The following is an 18822-nucleotide window of genomic DNA, read 5'->3' as shown; positions in this document are numbered from 1 at the left end:
AAATTTTAAATAGAAATTCCCTATTATTCCATATTTTCACTACCCAGAGACAATGACTATTAATATGTTCTTGTATTTATTTCCAGGATTTTCTATATATATTCATATAAAATTGACCACAAGTGGGCAATATACACACTATTCTGCAAAAATTTCTTATTTACCTGTATCTTTCCATATTAGCATAAACAACAATATCTAGCTCATTACTTTAAAAAGCCATATAGTATTTCAGTGCTTGAATATAACATACTTATTTAGCTCTTTAGGGTGATTTAAACTCATCTCATTTTGTTATTATAAAAAGCTGAATAAATATAACTGGACTTTTTACACATATGTAGGAGTCTATTTGTAGAATACATTACCAGCAGTAAAATTCCCAAATCATATTGTGCATCTCAAATTTTGAAAGATACTGACAAATTGTTCTCAAGTTATATCATATCACTCTGAACAAAAGTGCTTGAACAGTTTGAACTTTCCTCTTACTTTCACTGCCATATTATTAAACATTTTAATTTATGACCTTTTGATAGTTACAAATTGATGTCTCCTAATATTTATATTGATTTTCTTAAATATGAGTGAAATTGAGCTTCTTTGCTTATGCCTTGGCCATTTTAAATACATTTTCTATTAATTACATTTTCATATGATACTATTTTTCTAAAAATATACTAAGAATGTTTTACATGTATTGAATTTTTCTTTTAGTTTGTCATTTGTCTTTGCCTCTATTAATCAGTTTATCTGCTAGCTACCTTGCCATGGATAAAACTTATATATTTTGTAATCAAATTTCTCATTATTTTTCATTATGGCTTCACTGTGGCTTCTTGTGTGATATATACAAAGGTCTTTGTCACACCAATATTCTTATTTTCACAAATTCATTCATAGTTCCTTCTGGGACGTTAATACGGTGTTCTGCTTTTGTTTTAAATATTTTGATTTTTGATCCATTGGGCTTTTTTTTCTTTTGAAACAGAATGAGGTAAAATCTACCTTTATTGTTTGTTTGTTTGTTAACATTTGGAACAACAAATAGTCCATCCTTACTCCCTTGTTCAAAACACCACTTTTATCACACACTAGTTTTCTCTATGTGTTTAGGTCTATTTCTGGACCATTTATACTCTTCCCTTAATTTATCTGCCTATTCTTTCTTTAATACCAAACTTTTAATGATTATTTTTTAGACTTTTAAGGTATGGCAAAATTAGATAACCTTTACACATTACTTTTCTTCAAAGAAAAGTATCAAAAAATTATTTTTTCCTGAGAATTTTTACCGAGTTGGTATTATAATTGAAATGTCCAGTGCTAATTTTAACTAGACAAGGGAATGATATCTATTACTATTACTACTTACCTATTACTACTTATCTATTACTACTTAACTATTTTGAAGGTTTTTTGTTTGTTTTGTTTTGTTTTTAATCTTAATGGGAAGGCACTCAGTACTGAAGGAAAAATAGGTAAATGTGGGTTTGTGTTTGAATTACAGATGATCTATCTACCATTTATGGCATTGGGTGAATTGCTTAACTTCTCCATTCCCTTGTTACCTCAGCTATAATATATAGTTATAATATTTATTTTGTAGAATCCTTTGAGGAAAACTTATACGAAAGCTTATAGAACTCATAAAGCTGTATAGAACACAAAACACGTTCTTATGTTCTTAAAATTAAGCACGTTGTATGTTAAATGACTTTGCTGTACCAATAGTAATCATAATGACCTGACCAATGTGTTTGAATCTGAAGAAGGGGGATTGTTCAAGCAAATTTATGTGAATGATTTATATCCCAAAGATTTTTAATTTGGTATGATCTGCCTATTTTAATGACATTGTGGCCAGTCATGTAACTAAGGAAGGGAAGCCATCAGGTTTCTATTCACTCGATATGCCTGCTTATAACTGAGTCAACAGCAAGCTAAACTTTTCTTCATGGTATTGGAACACTTCTGAAGGTCATAGTGTCCTGTCAAAGAGAGACTTGGAAATCTCTTCTGCATGCATTTGCTGCTAATTCTAGTATCTTAAAGCCCTGTAAGCTAGTATCTTCTAAAATGCACTGTGATATTTGAAATCCTACTTCCTACATTACTCAGGGGAAACAATGAATCTCACTTAGCTGACTCAAGCTAAAATTCAGACTCTATTAAATGAATTCACTCTCTACGGGAGAAAAAAAACATTTCAGCTTTATGGCTTCTCTGCAAGCACAATGGGAGAATGTATTTAGTTTAAACATTTCATTTTCTTGTTCCACGTATATGTGGGCAGGGGCGAGGGTCTGTTTGTCCATCTAGGCAGAAGTGAGTTTATAGCTTGTCTTCCAACTGAGGTTAGGGAAGTAGGTTTATCATCTCCAGACCGTAGACTCTAAGGGCCTGTTACTAAATTTTTTTCACCCAGAAAGTTAGAGGCTTTTAAAAATGAGCAGTCTATTGATTACTAACAATCATAAGAGCTAATATTTAGGAGAGCTTCCTGTGTTCTGGTATTGGGCAAAGTGATTTACATGGTTATTTCATCTACTCCTGAAAGTTAGGAGGTCGACACCACTAAATAATATGTCCAGTCACTAAAGTAGTTAGTAGGTAAACAGAACTGCAGCCCAGGAAGTTTGATTAGAGCCCACATGGTTTTAGTCATTTTACTATACAGCAGGCAGTATGTATTAGTTGAACTAATAAATTATTCTAATAATATTCTTGAAAAATACAACATTCTTCCTAACAAAATTATTTCTTATAGGACCTCCAACTCTTTAAGAGGACACTTAAGAAAAAGCTTTCCCCTAAAAATCCATTAAAGGATATTGGATGTGGATGTAGTATATTATTAGAAAAATTACCATAAGTTTTCTGTACTGAAATCAAGAAGAAAGCAGAATACAATTGGACATTATCCATTTGACTCTAGAAAAGGCGAAAAACATGCATGCAAAGCTTTTAATATTCTAAAACGTCCTTGGTTTACAACATAATTCCATCACTAGTTATTTTTTGTCTTAGCTTTAGATATCTGGATAATCTTACCCCTCAGTTCTTGTTGTTTTAAGGATGTCTGTTTAGTTATATTGACCACTCGTATTCATTTCTTATGCTGTAAGAGCTAGCAAGCTAGCATTATGTGACTTTTCCTATGGCCATTATGTGAACCCAGAAAATAATGCACTGAGATCTTAATAATAAAAGATTGAAATGACACATTTTTTAAAATGTCTAACATATCAAATTTTTATATATATTTTTAAGTCAGATACTCTTTAGTCTTTGGAAATAAGTTAGATATATTTGATTTACTTATATATAGTGATACACATTACTTCAGCCAAATACACAATTGTAAATAAATATTAAATATTCCACAGTAACTGTCCTTCAATCACACTATAGTACTTTTTTTCACAGAATATCACTAAGTAATCATGAAGCAGAGAGTCTGAAGGAAATTTAGGTATAGATGAATATAAAAACATGAGAATTTCCGTATCTCTTAAATTTATGATGCATCCAACTCAAGTTAACTCTCTGAAAGGGAAAACAAAAGGACTTATTAAGAAAGGTCATGCCACAGGAATTGAGAGATGTAACACTAACATTCCTTATTTCCTACAATGATGTCTTATTTGTCAACTTACTCTTAAAGTCATTTACCTTTGATTTGTTTTGTTCCGGGAAGGATTTTAGGTGATTAAAGCTATTTGTATTTTCATCCTTTTCTAATTCTTGGGAATTAACAGATTCCATTAGATTACTACCTGCTATATCATGTTTCCCTAAATTTGTTTACTTCATGCCTCTAGTTCTAGAATAACAGAATATGGTCCATTTCTTCCTATCCATATCCTTATGATTTTACATTCTGTGATTACACCCTTCTTTAAGTCTGTGTCTTTCTAGACAGAAGAGTTCAATTTATATATATATATGGAAGTTTCCCCAATACAGTTTTGAAAAGGCATAGAACATAGAAAAAAATATATATACTAACTCTAAAATTAGGAATATTTTAAAACTCTAGATTTTGAAACAATACTATTTCAGAGCTTAACAAATACCACTTTTTAATTTCATATATAAAAATGTATTGAATCAGAATATAGTTAGTAGGAATATCTGTTGAAAAAAATATATCAAACATATAGCTATTATTAGCAGAGGAATGTTATTTTTTTTCACATCACTGCTAAGTCTTAAAGCAATAATATGGTTTTTTATTTCACATCAGTAGACATTCTTTTTAATGACATAAGGAATAATAACAGTGTACCATGTAAGATGGTTTCTTTTCTTATTGACTGAAAAATGAAGCCATGTTCACTGTGGTAAGGCACAAGCCCGCCTCCTTTGTAAAACCAATCCTGGTAAGCATACCTTTATTCTGATCTTCAATGAATATTTTGCAATGCATTTTTTATATTCCTTAACAAAGCACTGCCATGCTTTTAAGAAAACTAATGCACAAAGTTATGTGTGAACTTTCTCTTTTCATTTGAGAACTAGGTCTGTAGGAAGATATTAGAAAGGTTCGTTACTTGGGTTAAATTACAAAGCTAAGAAACTACTAGGTCTACAGTTTCTTACACCTGCATGAGTAAACCTTGTGTGAATAAGCTGAAAACCATGTACATTAACTTTAATAAATATTAACAAAGCAAAAGAGATACAATTTAACAGCTGCTAATAAAACGCATTATTATAATCCAATTAATATGTAATATATATTTAAGAAAAAATGCTAAAATGCATTTTGCTCTCATTTGAAAATGTTTCATTATCTAAAACCAGAAATAGTATGTACACATACATGGTTTTATGTTTGGAAAGCGGTTTTTTGCTCTGTTCCAAGGCAGATCAGCATCAGTGGAAGAAAGATCCTGAAGAAATTTTGGTAATTCCTGTGGATTGAAGTCATTGCAAAGTTTAGATTTATTTCAGAGGTAAACAAGAAGTTCCACTTAGTAAAAGACTATTCTTTATTCTAAATCCTTTTACTTTTAAAATGACAACACTTCTCATAACTGCAGAAGCAAGGTCAAATTAACAGTAATGAACTTACATGAACTTTCACTGAAAATTCCTGAATAGAATTGATTAGTTGAGCTACTGCTTTCTCTGGCATAATTTCTTTGCCCTTTGGGAAGCTCTGAGGTGCAGCAACCATGTTAGTAACTCCTTTCATAATTTACTAATGGTTTTGTCAAATACACACTGTGTATTATTTAATATTTTAATGTCTATTTAGTAGGGTAAGGGAGTTGGTGATTTATTTTTTGTTTTTTCTCGTCAGGCAGTGTGATTTCACGCCTATTAATTGGTACAACATTGGTCAGTTTGTGAGAAAATGCCAAAGGTCAATTCCTGTTCCTAGTGGGCACTGTTAAATCGATAGCGGAATACAAAGGTGTGATAAAGAATTATCAGAGGAAGGGTCAAGATCTGTTATTGACATTTTGGTGAAAAATCACGATATAATCCATTCATCATAAAGAAAGCTGGTGCAAGAAAATGTGTTCATTATTTTGCTGAGCTGATGATTTACATTTATGAAATTTATAGTTTTCCATATTAGAAATGCCTCAATTTACCAAATTCCTTAAAAAGTGTTAAAACCGTGGGGTTTTGCAATTTTTTCCCACTTTATTATAAAGGATTTCTTTTAACTGGATAATTTTCCCTTCTCCCTTATTTTTCCTCCAAGAGAATTCTGGACAGTATTTTATGAGTGTGTATGTGTTAGAGAAGAGGGACAGTGTTAATAAGCATCTGAATTCTGGCGTTTTGGCACTAAAGGCTTAGAAAAAAAATTTTTAACCAAGTGAGGAATCCTAGAACAGCTTCCTTGTGTCAGGTTTTGGGAGTATATGTCAGCATATTTATAAGAGACAAAGAAATAGAGGGGGGAAAGAAGATGAATTGGAATCACCTGAAAAGTGGTACCTATTTTTCTGTAGTTACAGAAGTTTCCATTTATAGATTTAAATGATTATGGCCTTGATAATTAATACCCAATTACTAGGTTGACTGTTTGGATAGTAATGTTACACTCAGTGGTCTTATTCTTATCAGAGCACACAGGGCCTCAACCAACCTTTCCTATGTAGCTCTTTCTCCTACGGTTCCCAGTTTTTAGTGGGATCACAGATGAGTGGAACTGCTTTGCATCCTTATGTTTTTGCATTCATTCTCTCTCTCTAGAATACCTTTCCCCCTTTATAAACTTATTGGACTTCTGCTCCATCCTAAAGTTCATCTGGCAGGTCACCTTTTTGTAAAGTCTTTTCTGACAGCTATCCAAACAGAGTTGATCCTCACTTCTTTCTGCATAGCTCCATCATGATACGGTATCATTTGGGTTTTTTTTTTAATACATGTCTGCAGTTCTTCTTCATCATTTGAACTTCTTTATGAAATCATCACTATGATGGCAAATAGTTGTGCCAGCCACTATTCTCAGTATTACACACATTCAATCAGTTTAGTATTCACAATTCAACAAGATACAGCATTTTACAAATGAGGACATTGAACAACAGAGAGTTTAAGTGATTTACCCAAGGTCACTTAGCTGTTTAAGTGTTGAATTCATATATATCAATACCTGTCACGTAGTGGAGCTTATTAATATTTAAGGTATAAGCGAATATGACCTGAGTTACAAGTTTTATCAAACATATGCATCAAATATGCATTTGTTTATTAAAACAGTTAAAAAATACAGCACTAGAACTAAAAGCAATTAAAAAAACCATGTTCCTTACATGTGAATATACATTTACCTAATATATACAACCTATATATTTATATAAAAACACCCAAGTACTTAAAACCATGATCTCCAAAAAAGTTAAACTAGAAGCTTTCTCATTATAATGTATGAGAAAATGTTATTGCTAATAAAACTTTTCATCTACTCAGTCATGTATAATGTTAACTATATTCACTCCTATTCTAAACAAACTACCCTTTTGTTCCTGAAAAATTGACAGTTCTTGCTGCATAAATGCTAAGAAGAGTTTTATGGTACCACTGATTTTGTTAAAACCAGACCAATATTACTTAAGAAGCATAACCAAAAGCTGTAGGAAATACCATTAATCTTCTCACATTTTTTGTGATTATTTCCTGAGAGACTGAAATATTACAATCCTGAATTATTCAAGCCAATTGTTTTTGTTCACACACTAAAAGTTCAGGAAAAACTAGAAATAAAGTTTTTGGTAACATTTAGAAATCTGTTTTATTTTTATAATACAAAATAAGTTAGGAAAGAGCCTCACAAGTTTTAAAATAGCTTGTAGACTAACACATGCCTTATGTTTTAATGTAATTTCAACTTTATGGATATATAAGATGCTAAAAGCAATAAAATTAATCTTAACTTTCAAAAAGTGTAAAAGTAACAAGTTCTTAACTTCATATATTCTCCATAACGTGATACTGCATTTATTCCATGATCACTTAAGTAATACCTGTGTTTTATAGGCTTCTTTTTATCTGTTTTTTATTTTTGGAAAGTTCTAAAAGTAACATTTTTTAAATAATTTCTGGAAACATCAAGTTCTGTTCTCAGGTTCATCTATACCACTAACATAAACTAAGCAGGCAAATAGGAAATGGAATTATTTAGTTTCTAAAACAGTTATTTAAATATAAAGCCACATTTACGGTACCACCCAAACCTCGTACACACACAAAACCTGATGCATACAGCATTCTATAGTTGCATGTACATCTGGGTGAGAAAGCAAAGAAGAAACAGGGCCAGGCTGCCCTTGCTGGGGAGGTCTCTGATCCGGAGCACCTTTTCCTGACACAGTAGGTGAATAATTCTGTTCAGGTTGCACCAGAGGCTGCCCAGTGTAACGTTACTATCCAAACAATCAACCTGGTAATTGGGTATTGATTATCAAGGCCAGAGTCCTTCATGGCCTTGCAAGCTTAAACTGGACATGAAATGTGACACATGAAACGACTGGAGGTCTGGCAATGTTGTGACAACTGCTAGTAACATACCGAAAATTCTTCTTGAAACTTTAGGTTGTTGTTTGTGCAAAGCTCTTCAACATGTTGCAGAAAGGATTTCTTGCTTATCGGCCTCCAAGCAAAGAAAGGTATAAAATGGAGTCACGTTAGGTTGAGTTCTTTTCCTTTAGCCTGGGCACTCTCTTTACAGTTGACAAGTTAGAGGACAAGGGACATTTCAAAAGCACACAGCCCTTTAAAGTCACTCTGTCATATTTACAAAATTAGCTTCCCCCTTTAAGTTCACTTTCTTTGTATTTCATGGTATAAAAATCCTTCAAATTTTAAGTGACTTTAAATGAATGACTTAACATTTTAATGAAGAAAGTTTTTCAAGCAAATGTAAGGGCATAAAGTCATCATTGAATCCTAAAACACATAAAACCTCTTTGTCATACAGAAAACATTTTATACGTTACAAGGTTTTAGAAGATATAAAATATTGCAGTGACCTCATTCTCGTAACGACATGGTTTTTAAACCCTAAGGAGTTTAAATATCCCTGTATTACTTCCCAAGCTAAAATACAGACATGCAGGCTTCACCCCAGAGAGAGAGAAAGCATTTCTCCAGTTACCATGCAATTAGTCATGCATTTATGATTTATATCCAGCTTGGAGGTTTTTCTAACAAACATACAAAAAAGGAACCACACATTGAGATTCATCGAATCAGGGAATCCAGAGTTGATACTCAGAAAGAAGAAAAGATATTTAACAAACTTACTTGATGGATTTTCTATAACTAAGTAACCTGCAACAGAGATTGTGTTAAATGGATTATGAGTTGAGGGTACAGCTCTTTCTGAAAGAGTTTCAGATTAAAATCAGAAAAACAGGGTAAATCAGCAATATATAATATGCTATGCCTTTAATTGATATTTGATCATTATTTTAAATTCTATATCATTTTTGAAATTATATTATTTGGACCCAAATATGGCCAGATAATAATTTGGCTTCTTTCTCAAGCTGAGAAGGTACTATTTTATATTGTTAGGCATTTGGGGCATTACATCAAAAACAGGTCACTTTTTAATATATTGCATAGTATTTATTGGTCTAAAAATGTTAATGTGAATTAAATTTTTTTCTTTGTTCATAAAAAGTGCTAAATCAGGGAGGGTGAATCTTTGAAAAATGACATCAAATTGCCTAAGTCTTGTTTCATGAGTGAGTTTTCATGAATATATAACCATAAAAAATGACAATCATTTCAATTACTTTGGATATACATATCTTTTGTGGCAGTTCATTGGTCAAGTTATTTATACTCTGAAAAAAATTGAAATAATTTTTAACAGCTAAATAGACTATGCAACACACAAATTCAGAGATGGGTACATCTTTAATAACATTTGTCATGCACAACAAATTAGCACTGCAAAAAAACACAAAAGGCACAAAGTATGATGAAATAAAATGAAGAACATGTACCTTTATCAAAGTTTTTAATTTTAAATATTATTAGAGACGATTTCACTGTATTTCTTAAGTGACAGATATTTATAAGAGGATATGGTTTTTGAAGTAAAGGACAAATGAAAAATATTAGATTGAAAAATGTGGCTTAAATACTTTGAAAATGGTCACAGATGTGTGTGTTCAATGAAGAAAACGTGAGTCAAAAGAGTGTATTTCATTACAACACAGGAATTGGTGAAAAATATGGAGGTGCTGGAGCAAGTATTATGAAGAAGAGTGGTAGAATTCTTGGTTAATGCTATAGGTGTCCCCAAGCAGAAGGAAGTATCTCTCAGCTCCTCAGGGTATAACCTAGTACAGCAACATAGCATAGCATAGAATCATAGGTTAGAGCAGAGTCTTAGTGGATGACCTTGTGGGCTTCTCACAATACCCTAGAGTGATTCTAAGGAGGCACCAGAGAAATTCTGACTCTAACTAGGTTGATATGGAGATGCCTGAATGGGATATTGAATCAGAAGAATCCTTAATTTGGGGACAGGAAAACAGTGTATGAATTGGAGGGCCTGGAAAGACTTCTGACACATGCAGTGGGGACTAAGGCAGCAAGCAATCCCCGTTGAAAATAATTACGCCTCAGCAAAGACCAGCAAGAAAAAAAGACAACCATGAGCCAGACACACACTACCCAAGACCCTGAAGATGCCTGATGCCCCAGTGTTCCTATGCCATGATATTCCTCAGAAATAGGAAAGGAACGAAGGTCAGGTTGGGCAAATATTAATGAATTGAGCTTAAGATAGAAATGAATGAGATACTTGAATTAGCAAGATCATTTTCCCTGCTACCACGCAGAAATGGGAATGCTTGAGTTAAGTGGAGATCACTTTTATAACAGGGAACATTACTGAGTTTGTGATTGGTGAAATTCAAACACTACATCTGCTTTAATGACAGCCATCCTATATTGGGGAGATTCTCTTTTCCCAGAGGATCCAGGATTATTTGAGGTAGTACTGGCAAAAATATTTTTACTGTGCTGTCTAGAACCTGACAGATAGAGCTAGTTTGTAGAGCAAGAAATAGCTAAAGCACGAGATTATTATTCATATCCTTGTTCTACTTTGATTAATGTTCTATTCTCTCATTTAGAAATTATGATTAATACCTTTTAGTCAATTTCATTTCAGTGAAGAACTCCACAGAAGGTTGCTTTTATTTTACTATTATTATTTTATTTTGCATTTGAAAGCTCTCTCTAGAGATACTGATTTTAAACCATAACTGGCTAGCTATTGGATTTGGGTGGATATTTGTGAATTCTTTTCTTAAAAAATACAATGCCCTTTGAAAAATGGTTTCAAATACCTGATCCAACAATTACCAGCTATATTATCTTGAGCAAGTCACTTAATCTTTCTTAGTTCCTAATTTAGAAAATAGGGCAAATATATGTAAATCAAGCTCATGTATGTAAAATGCTAGGAAACGCCCACCCCTGGCTTTGGAAGCAGTACGTAAATGTTAGTTACTATCATTAGTATTAAAATTGCTATTTCTAGTTTTATTGAACTCAAGTTCCTCCTACTGATCTGTTCTACAATTGATACTGATACAATGATTTTTTTTTTGTTTCCAAAAGAATAAATTTTACTCAAAACTGGGAAGACTAGATTGCACTAAATTAAGCAGCAAGATTTCCTATGGTATTCTTCCTAATCAGAGTCCCAGAATAAACAGTGATAACAAATATTTCAAAGCCACGTTTGGTTTTCTAGTTCTCAATTCAAATTCTAAATAAATCCCTAATAATATAAAGGCTGTAATAATTGTTTTCATATTATCATGTGAAAGCATTTCTAATCATGCCTGCATTTTTTACATTATTCCTTATAACTACCCTTCACATTACCCTGTTTGTACTCCAGATATTTTCACTATCAGTTTCTTCTACCGTTCCAGGTGTTTCCCCACAACCAGATTTTCCTGATTGCTTAATGGCTGATTCAAATGTTAGCTCCCCCATGGACCTTACCCTGTTCTGTTACAGAGAAAATCATTTCTTCCTTCTATGAAACTAAATTTCTATGGACAAATCATCTTCCACCTTCTGTTACGGCTATATAAAAGTACATGTATTAAGGACACATGTATTGAGATTCATGTGTGCTTGAAGGCAGGGGCAAGATTAACACTTGGCTTACTACAAGTCCCTCATAAACTTATTCGTAGTAGACAGTGAATAAATCATTGTTAAATATAAAATTGTGGATGAATTCAGACTAAGATACATAGTAAGCTAAATACAACTGCTCTGATTATTATGAGAGGATATCTGAATTAAATGAATTTTCCACAAAAGTATTAAGTGATTGAGAATTCTCAGGAGATCCTACTCAAAGGTTTAAATAAGTATGATCATAGATGCATCAATAAACAGTATACAGGTCTAAACAAAGCCATATCAGATCCTCTCACATTAGAAGTTAACAGGTGCTAGATACTTAGGAAATTACATGAACAATAGAGTCACTCTTGTCTAGACAAGTAATTAAAAAAACATGTTTTAAAAAATAAGATCTGTTTGGCTTTATGTATTTATTTTTCAGTATCACTGTTTATCTAAACCCAATCACTTTACATAAGCTGTTCGTCACACTTGTATTTACATAATGTGAGAAACGAGGCTTCTAACAGTCTGTTTTTATGTAATTTTCCAGTCCATGCTTATCTCACAATTATGTGTGAACTGAAATCAAAATACCTATCTGGAAAGCTTAAATAGAGAAGACATTTTGGCATAAATGACCTGTTTCAAATAAAAGTTAGTTTTTTTCTTGTTTTTGTCTGTAGTCTCCATGTCATTGTCTTGATTCTTAGCTTCATATTGTATATTTTTCTCTTAACTAGTGGCTGCATTCTAAATTTTATTTTTCTTTGAAGTTTTAAAGTTTTGTTTGTAAACAGGAGAAAATAGTAATGTGGACAATTTATGCAGGGAATTAGAAAAGAAGGTGGCATATAATATGAAGAAAATGCATTGACTTGTTACTGATGAAGAAATTAAATTCCTTTAAGAAAAATTATTTGGTTAGATAAGCATAAAAAAACCTCATAGAAATTAATGTGTATGAAAATCAACAATGTTATTTCAGGAGTGCTATTTTCAAATAAAGTGATCTATGGAGACACTCAAAGAGACGCAAAAAACTTTCTATTAATATTTTTAAAAACTTAAAAAATTGTTACATGGAGAGCATGTTAGACTGGTATAGTCCTCTTATTTTATTCACTTACAATACAACAGTGAAGGATACTGTCAAATCATATTCAGTTCATTAGTGTATAAATCAATTTGGGAATTATTCAGATTTCAGTAAGATAACTGACCACTTTCCAATATGAAGGGCTAAACACTTTTTATTACATGAATCTTAGCTTAAATCCTGTGCCCTTTTGTTGAAAAGGGTATTATTTCATGTCTGGGCTCATTTTTTTTTCAAAGTCTATCAAAAACTTAAATTCCACTCAGATTACTCTTGATAGATCCAGAGAGGAACCATTTATTTATGTTGGCAGTGGTGATTGAAGACCATATTGTCACAGAGACTGAGCTTTACCTCAAGGTCAATTAGTTGAAATCTATAGGGAATTAAAATATAGTGCAAATAGAGAGCCATAGATGATAGCCTATAGATGAGCAGCTTAAATCAGCATTACCAGTGGAATAAGACAAATTGAGAAAGTGTTTTCTACTTAACTGGTTAAGTTAGGTTAAAAAGAAAGGAACCTCAAATTTTATTGCCTTAATGTAAAAATCTGTATTTGTCACACTAACATGTACTTCATATTCAACTAAAAATGTTTGAAGAATCTTTCTGATAAAACATGTTAACTGATCTTTCCAAGTTTTGTAAAATATTGAGTGTGAGGTTTTTAGTTTATATATTTCAATTCATTATTCCAACGTTTACATTTATTTCTACAATGATATTCTGTTACTTATCCAAAGCATTTACTGTAATGCTTTCAAAGGGATCTTAATTTTTGTTTTTTTCTATTGTTTTTATTTGTTATAGGCTTTCAAATAGTATCCTTTCAGACCCTCCTCCTTTCTTTTATCAAATCACCAATGACTTTTCTCTGGTCCTCAATACAAGTTAAAAATATTATCCCAACCAGTGGCTAGTACTATATAGCTGACTCAAACTTCACCTTATAAGGTAAACACGCCACCTGAATAAGTAGTAATGCAGTATTTTTCTTATTATCTAGAAAAATAATCAATTAGTAAAGGCTAAGTAGTTCCTCAGCATGTCTCTTTATATCTGTAAGGACAAATAGGTTTTAAGGGAGCTTAGCTCTTTGAAGGGCAGCTTGTTAGAGGCAGTGCCCCTTCCTTTTTCATCACAGTATTTCCAGTGCCCGGCATTTGTAGGTGCCCAACTGATAGTTCTTTTATTCAAACAAGGTGAAATGGTCTTTTAAATACATATAGAAGAGCAACATTCTTGCTGACATCAAAGAGGTGAGGTAAGGTTCCCAGGGTGGCAAGAGTTGAATTTTCCTTATTACTGAAGCCTCTCCACATTAGCACATGTGAAACCAAATTCTTGACAGATTCTTATTTTGTAAACCATGTATTCTAAATTAAAACTCTGGTCATAAACCTAGCTACCACCGGGGCAATAGGGCAGAAGCAGTAGAGAGGATGAAGACACTGCCAACAGCTGTGTGAAGAGATGGGCAGAGGTTCTTAGTGAGGGGACCTAATGAAGAGGAGACAGATGACATAACACCATTTAAAAAGAAGTCTTGCCAGGCAGGTAAGCACAGAAATTCCTCTGTCAGGGGTTAGAAGGTGACCTCAAAAAACTAGATTTGAAAGAAAACTACATCTATTTTGACAAATGTGATTTATGTAGAGGTGTTTAAAGGTTCTGATTAACCTGAACTATTAAGTTTAGTTCTATCAAAGTAGAAGCTCTGACTGAGCAGGACACTGTTCACTGATTCCAGGGGAAGAAAATGTGGCGATAGAAGAGATACAGAGAGGGTTCGATAAAAATGGAAGCATTTTTCTCTGAGGTTAGCTATGATTCCAAAATGCTAAAGGTGATTAGAGTAGAAAAGGGCCTGGCTTCCTCTGTTTTAATCACGCTGAGTACTATTCACGGTCAAATGTCAGGAGTCTTGGCCCCATCCCATCCAGCCTTGTGGCTCATGGGACTAACTCTGCTGTAGTAGATCTGGGATTTTGAAATCAAATGCACTTTCACTCTCTGCCTCCATTCACATCCTTTACATGAAGAAATTGAGTATCTCTGGGGCACTCAATCAATTGTTGGGTCCCTGCTAATGCTGACATTTTGCTATGCTACCTTCAGAATGTATACAGCAATTTTTATCCTAGGATACAAAAGGCATTTCTGGGCATTAGGGCGAAGCCTGAAAGCATGCACAGTTGGCCATCCATTGGTCAGGATAGAAGTCAAATTTCTATGAAATGTGCTGCTCAGTATATGCCCCAGAGTCAGAGAACAGGGAATGTCATTGTCTTAGGTCCTTACAGATTAGCACCTGCAGTAGTTGAAATGAGCTTGTGTGAAGTGTGAACCCAGACTCCACCCATCAGACAGAGAACTCAACTCTTGTGTCATCGTAATAGGACAAGAAGCATGTGAAGAAATCTAGGTAAAAACTTACTTTACTATCAAAGTTAACACAACATGATAACACAGCAAATTCTTATGACATGCACATTGCAAGTCAGTGTGCATTTTGATAAGGTTAACTTTACCATATCAATAGCATGCAATATCATAGAGGACACTTAGTAAGTAGAAAGTTTAGAGTATTTTGTTTTACAGTTTTTTGGGCTTTGGAAAAAATAGCACATTAACCAACAGCACTTCATATCTTGTATTTTAAAATATAGAGCACACCACCTGAAAAGATTAAAATAATCACAGCAGAGCTCTGCATCACCACAGTAACTTACTGGATGACAAAAATCTCCTTTCGTCTAAAGAAAAATGAAGAGTATCTGGAAGTAAAGATTCATTATTTATTTAGTATAAAAACACACTGCAGTATTTTTGCTTTGCTGCTATAAGAACATGAGCAGTAACTATCTTAAATTTCGTTCTACTGTAGGATATTTCTTGTCCCAAATTCACATTTTGTCCAGACATTTCTTATTTGGATTCACATATTTTTGCCATTGCTTGCAAAATAGTTAAGACAGAAGTAAAATTAATGACCAGAATCTGTCAAAGAACTGATGGCAATTAACATGCTAACAATTTTACAAAGAATTTCATATATCAGTCAAATTTTATGTATTCTTACTGAAGTCACAAGAATTGTACTACTATTTTCCAGTTTCTGCAAGATTGAACCTACACTAAAATGCCATCATTCCTTTGCCCCATATCACTAGAGAATAAGTAATTCAAAAGAAGCAGTTCTTCCCTTAGAATCATTCTCTGTATAGAAAATGCTACTTGAAGAAGGATGTCATGGGCCCTTGTCTTTTTAAGTGGGTTTATATTGATTTAATCTAGTATGCTTCAGAGTTAAATACACACACACACACACACACACACACACAATTATAGGTGTATGTTGAGACTTCAGAATCAAACTGACCTGGGATCATCTTGGCTGTCCTATTTACTAGGTGCATGACCTTGGACAGTTACCTAAATTCTCTAGGCATCTTTTATTTTTCATCTGTAAAGTGGGGATAAGAGTACCTACCACAAATGATTGAATGAGTTGGGTGAGATCATTACATACAAAATTTAACAAATAGTAATTGCTCCTAAACGGTAGCAATTACTATGTTAGCAAACCCTGGATGTGAAAGTAGACTGGGGTCATTCTTAATTTTACAGATATTATAAATAATAATAATAATACCAAATGTATTCTGATTTACAGTTTACAAAACACATTCATAGGATTCTTTTGAATGGTAAGCTTCCTGAAGGCATATATATTTAATAAAAATTTGACATGCAAACTTCTAAAGTTATTGAAGAAAGAAAGATACTCTTAAAATAGCCAATCAATTGTTTGCTTCATTTTGTTGAGAATTTTAATTCCATTCATGATTACTGGATTGGGCCTTGAGTCTTAACATAATGCACCATTACATTCACTCAACTAAAATAGGCAAGATAATTAGTATGGAATGATGCCTAAAATTTGGGGGAAAAAATTGAGGACTGGAAGAAGAGGAGTATCTGTCAAGTAAGAATAGTAGTGACATTGATCAATATTATTTTATTTTTTTTCTGATTTTGTCACTGAAAGAAACAAAACTTCTAACTTAAGTGTAGAAAGGAGACAGTGAAAAATAAAAAATTTTTAGCCAGTAGTATCTTTATCTTCTGAAAATTTTGTTGGGTTATTTAATTTTAAGTTTTATAACTCTCTTGGGAAGGTAATCTGTGTTACAGTTAAATTAGTTAAAAACAAACCACAGGGCCGGCTAGGCTCAGCAATGTTTTTGCCTTTTAAATTATATCTTTATTCTTTTAAACTTTCCCAAGAGTTTAATCCTAGATTTAATATAGGATTTATTTTGTAGAAGTATAGATAATCTATACAATTAAAATACTAGATTTTTTCAACTTCATTGGATCTTTTTTAATTGAAGTATGGTTGAATTACAATGTTATGTTAGTTTCAGGCGTACAGCACAGTGATTCCATTTTATATGTGTGTGTATATGTATATATATTTTTTCAGATTCCTTTCCCTTAGAGATTATTACAAAATGTTGAGTATACTTCCCTGTGCTATACTGTAGGTCCTTGTTGGTTATCCATTTTATATATCGTAGTGTGTATATGTTAATCCCAAACTCCTCATTTATCCTTCACCCCTTCCTTTCCCCTTTGGTAACCCTAAGTTTGTTTCTATATCTGTGAGTCTATTTCTGTTTTGTAAATAAGTTCATTCGAATCTTTTTTTTTAGATTCCACATGTAAGCGATATCATATGATATTTGTCTTTGACTTACTTCACTTAGTGTGAAAATCTCTAGCTCCATCCATATTGCACCAGATGGCATTATGTGGTTCTTTTTTTATGGCTGAGTAATATTCCATTGTATGTATATGTGTGTGTGTGTATATATATATATATGGCACATCTTCTTTATCCATTCATCTATTGATGGAAATTTAGGTTGCTTCCATGTCTCAACTACTGTAAATAGTGCTGCTGTGAACACTGGGGTGCATGTTATCTTTTCAAATTAGAGTTTTCTCTGGATATATGCCCAGGAGTGGGATTGCTGGGTCATATGGTTACTCTAGCTTTATTTTTTTAAGGAACCCTCCATACTGTTCTCCATAGTGGCTGCACCAATTTACATTCCCACCAACAGTGTAGGAGGGTTCCCTTTTCTCCACACCCTCTCCAGCATTTATTGCTTGTAGATTTTTTGATGATGGCCATTCTGACTGGTGTGAGGTGATACCTCATTGAAGTTTTGATTTGCATTTCTCTAATAATTATTGATGCTGAGCATCTTTTCATGTGTCTCTTGGCACATGTCTCCTTTGGAGAAATGTCTATTTAGACCATCTGCCCATTTTTTGATTGGTTTTTTGATATTGAGCTGCATGAGCTGTTTGTATATTTTGGAGATTAATCCCTTGTGGGTCACTTTGTTTGCAAATATTTTCTCCCATTCTGTGGGTTGTCTTTTTGTTTTGTTTATGGTTTCCTTTAATGTGCAAAAGCTTTTAAGTTTAATTAGGTCCCATTTGTTTATTTTTGTTTCTATTTCCATTACTGTGGAAGGTGGATCAAAAAAGATATTGCTGTGATTTGTGTCAGAGTGTTCTGCCTATGTTTTGCAACTCCGCTCTAAGAGTTTTATAGCATCCGGCCTTACATTTAGGCTTTCAGTCCATTCTGAGGTTTTGTGTGTGTGTGTGTGTGTATGCTGTTAGAGAGTGTTCTAATTTCATTCTGTTACATGTAGCTGTCCAGTTTTCCCAGCACCACTTATTGAAGAGACTATCTTTTCTTCATTGTATATTCTTCCCTCCTTCATCATAGATTAGTTGACCAAAGATGAGTGGGCTTATCTTTGGACTTTCTATCCTGTTCCACTGATCTATATTTCTGTTCTTGTGCCAGTACCATACTGTTTTGATGACTGTACCTTTGTAGTATAGTATGAAGTCAGGGAGTCTGATTCCTCCAGCTCCATTTTTCTTTCTCAAGATTGCTTTGGCTATTCGGGGCCTTTTGTGTTTCCATACGAATTGTAAATTTGTTTGCTCTAGTTTGTGAAAAATGCCATTCATGATTTGATAGGGATTGCATT

The 18822-nt window shown here is 33.1% G+C and overlaps 2 protein-coding genes across 2 annotated transcripts in view; one reads left to right on the top strand and one right to left on the bottom strand.

Moving 5' to 3' along the window:
- PTPRQ (protein tyrosine phosphatase receptor type Q) overlaps positions 1-18822 on the bottom strand; it is a 196617-nt gene that overhangs the window by 19043 nt on the left and 158752 nt on the right. Inside the window, exons 36-38 of the mRNA XM_060025305.1 lie at positions 8773-8799; positions 8038-8119; positions 4829-4919 (exon numbers count right to left, since the gene is read on the bottom strand). Of these exons, the coding sequence (XP_059881288.1) occupies positions 4829-4919; positions 8038-8119; positions 8773-8799 (200 nt within the window). The remainder of the gene's footprint in view (positions 1-4828; positions 4920-8037; positions 8120-8772; positions 8800-18822) is intronic.
- LIN7A (lin-7 homolog A, crumbs cell polarity complex component) overlaps positions 1-18822 on the top strand; it is a 399161-nt gene that overhangs the window by 364517 nt on the left and 15822 nt on the right. The window lies entirely within an intron of this gene.

The sequence above is a fragment of the Delphinus delphis genome, chromosome 11, assembly GCF_949987515.2.
Source record: "Delphinus delphis chromosome 11, mDelDel1.2, whole genome shotgun sequence".
In the NCBI taxonomy this organism is placed as follows: Eukaryota; Metazoa; Chordata; class Mammalia; order Artiodactyla; family Delphinidae; genus Delphinus; species Delphinus delphis.
This window is presented reverse-complemented; position numbering and strand designations above follow the sequence as displayed.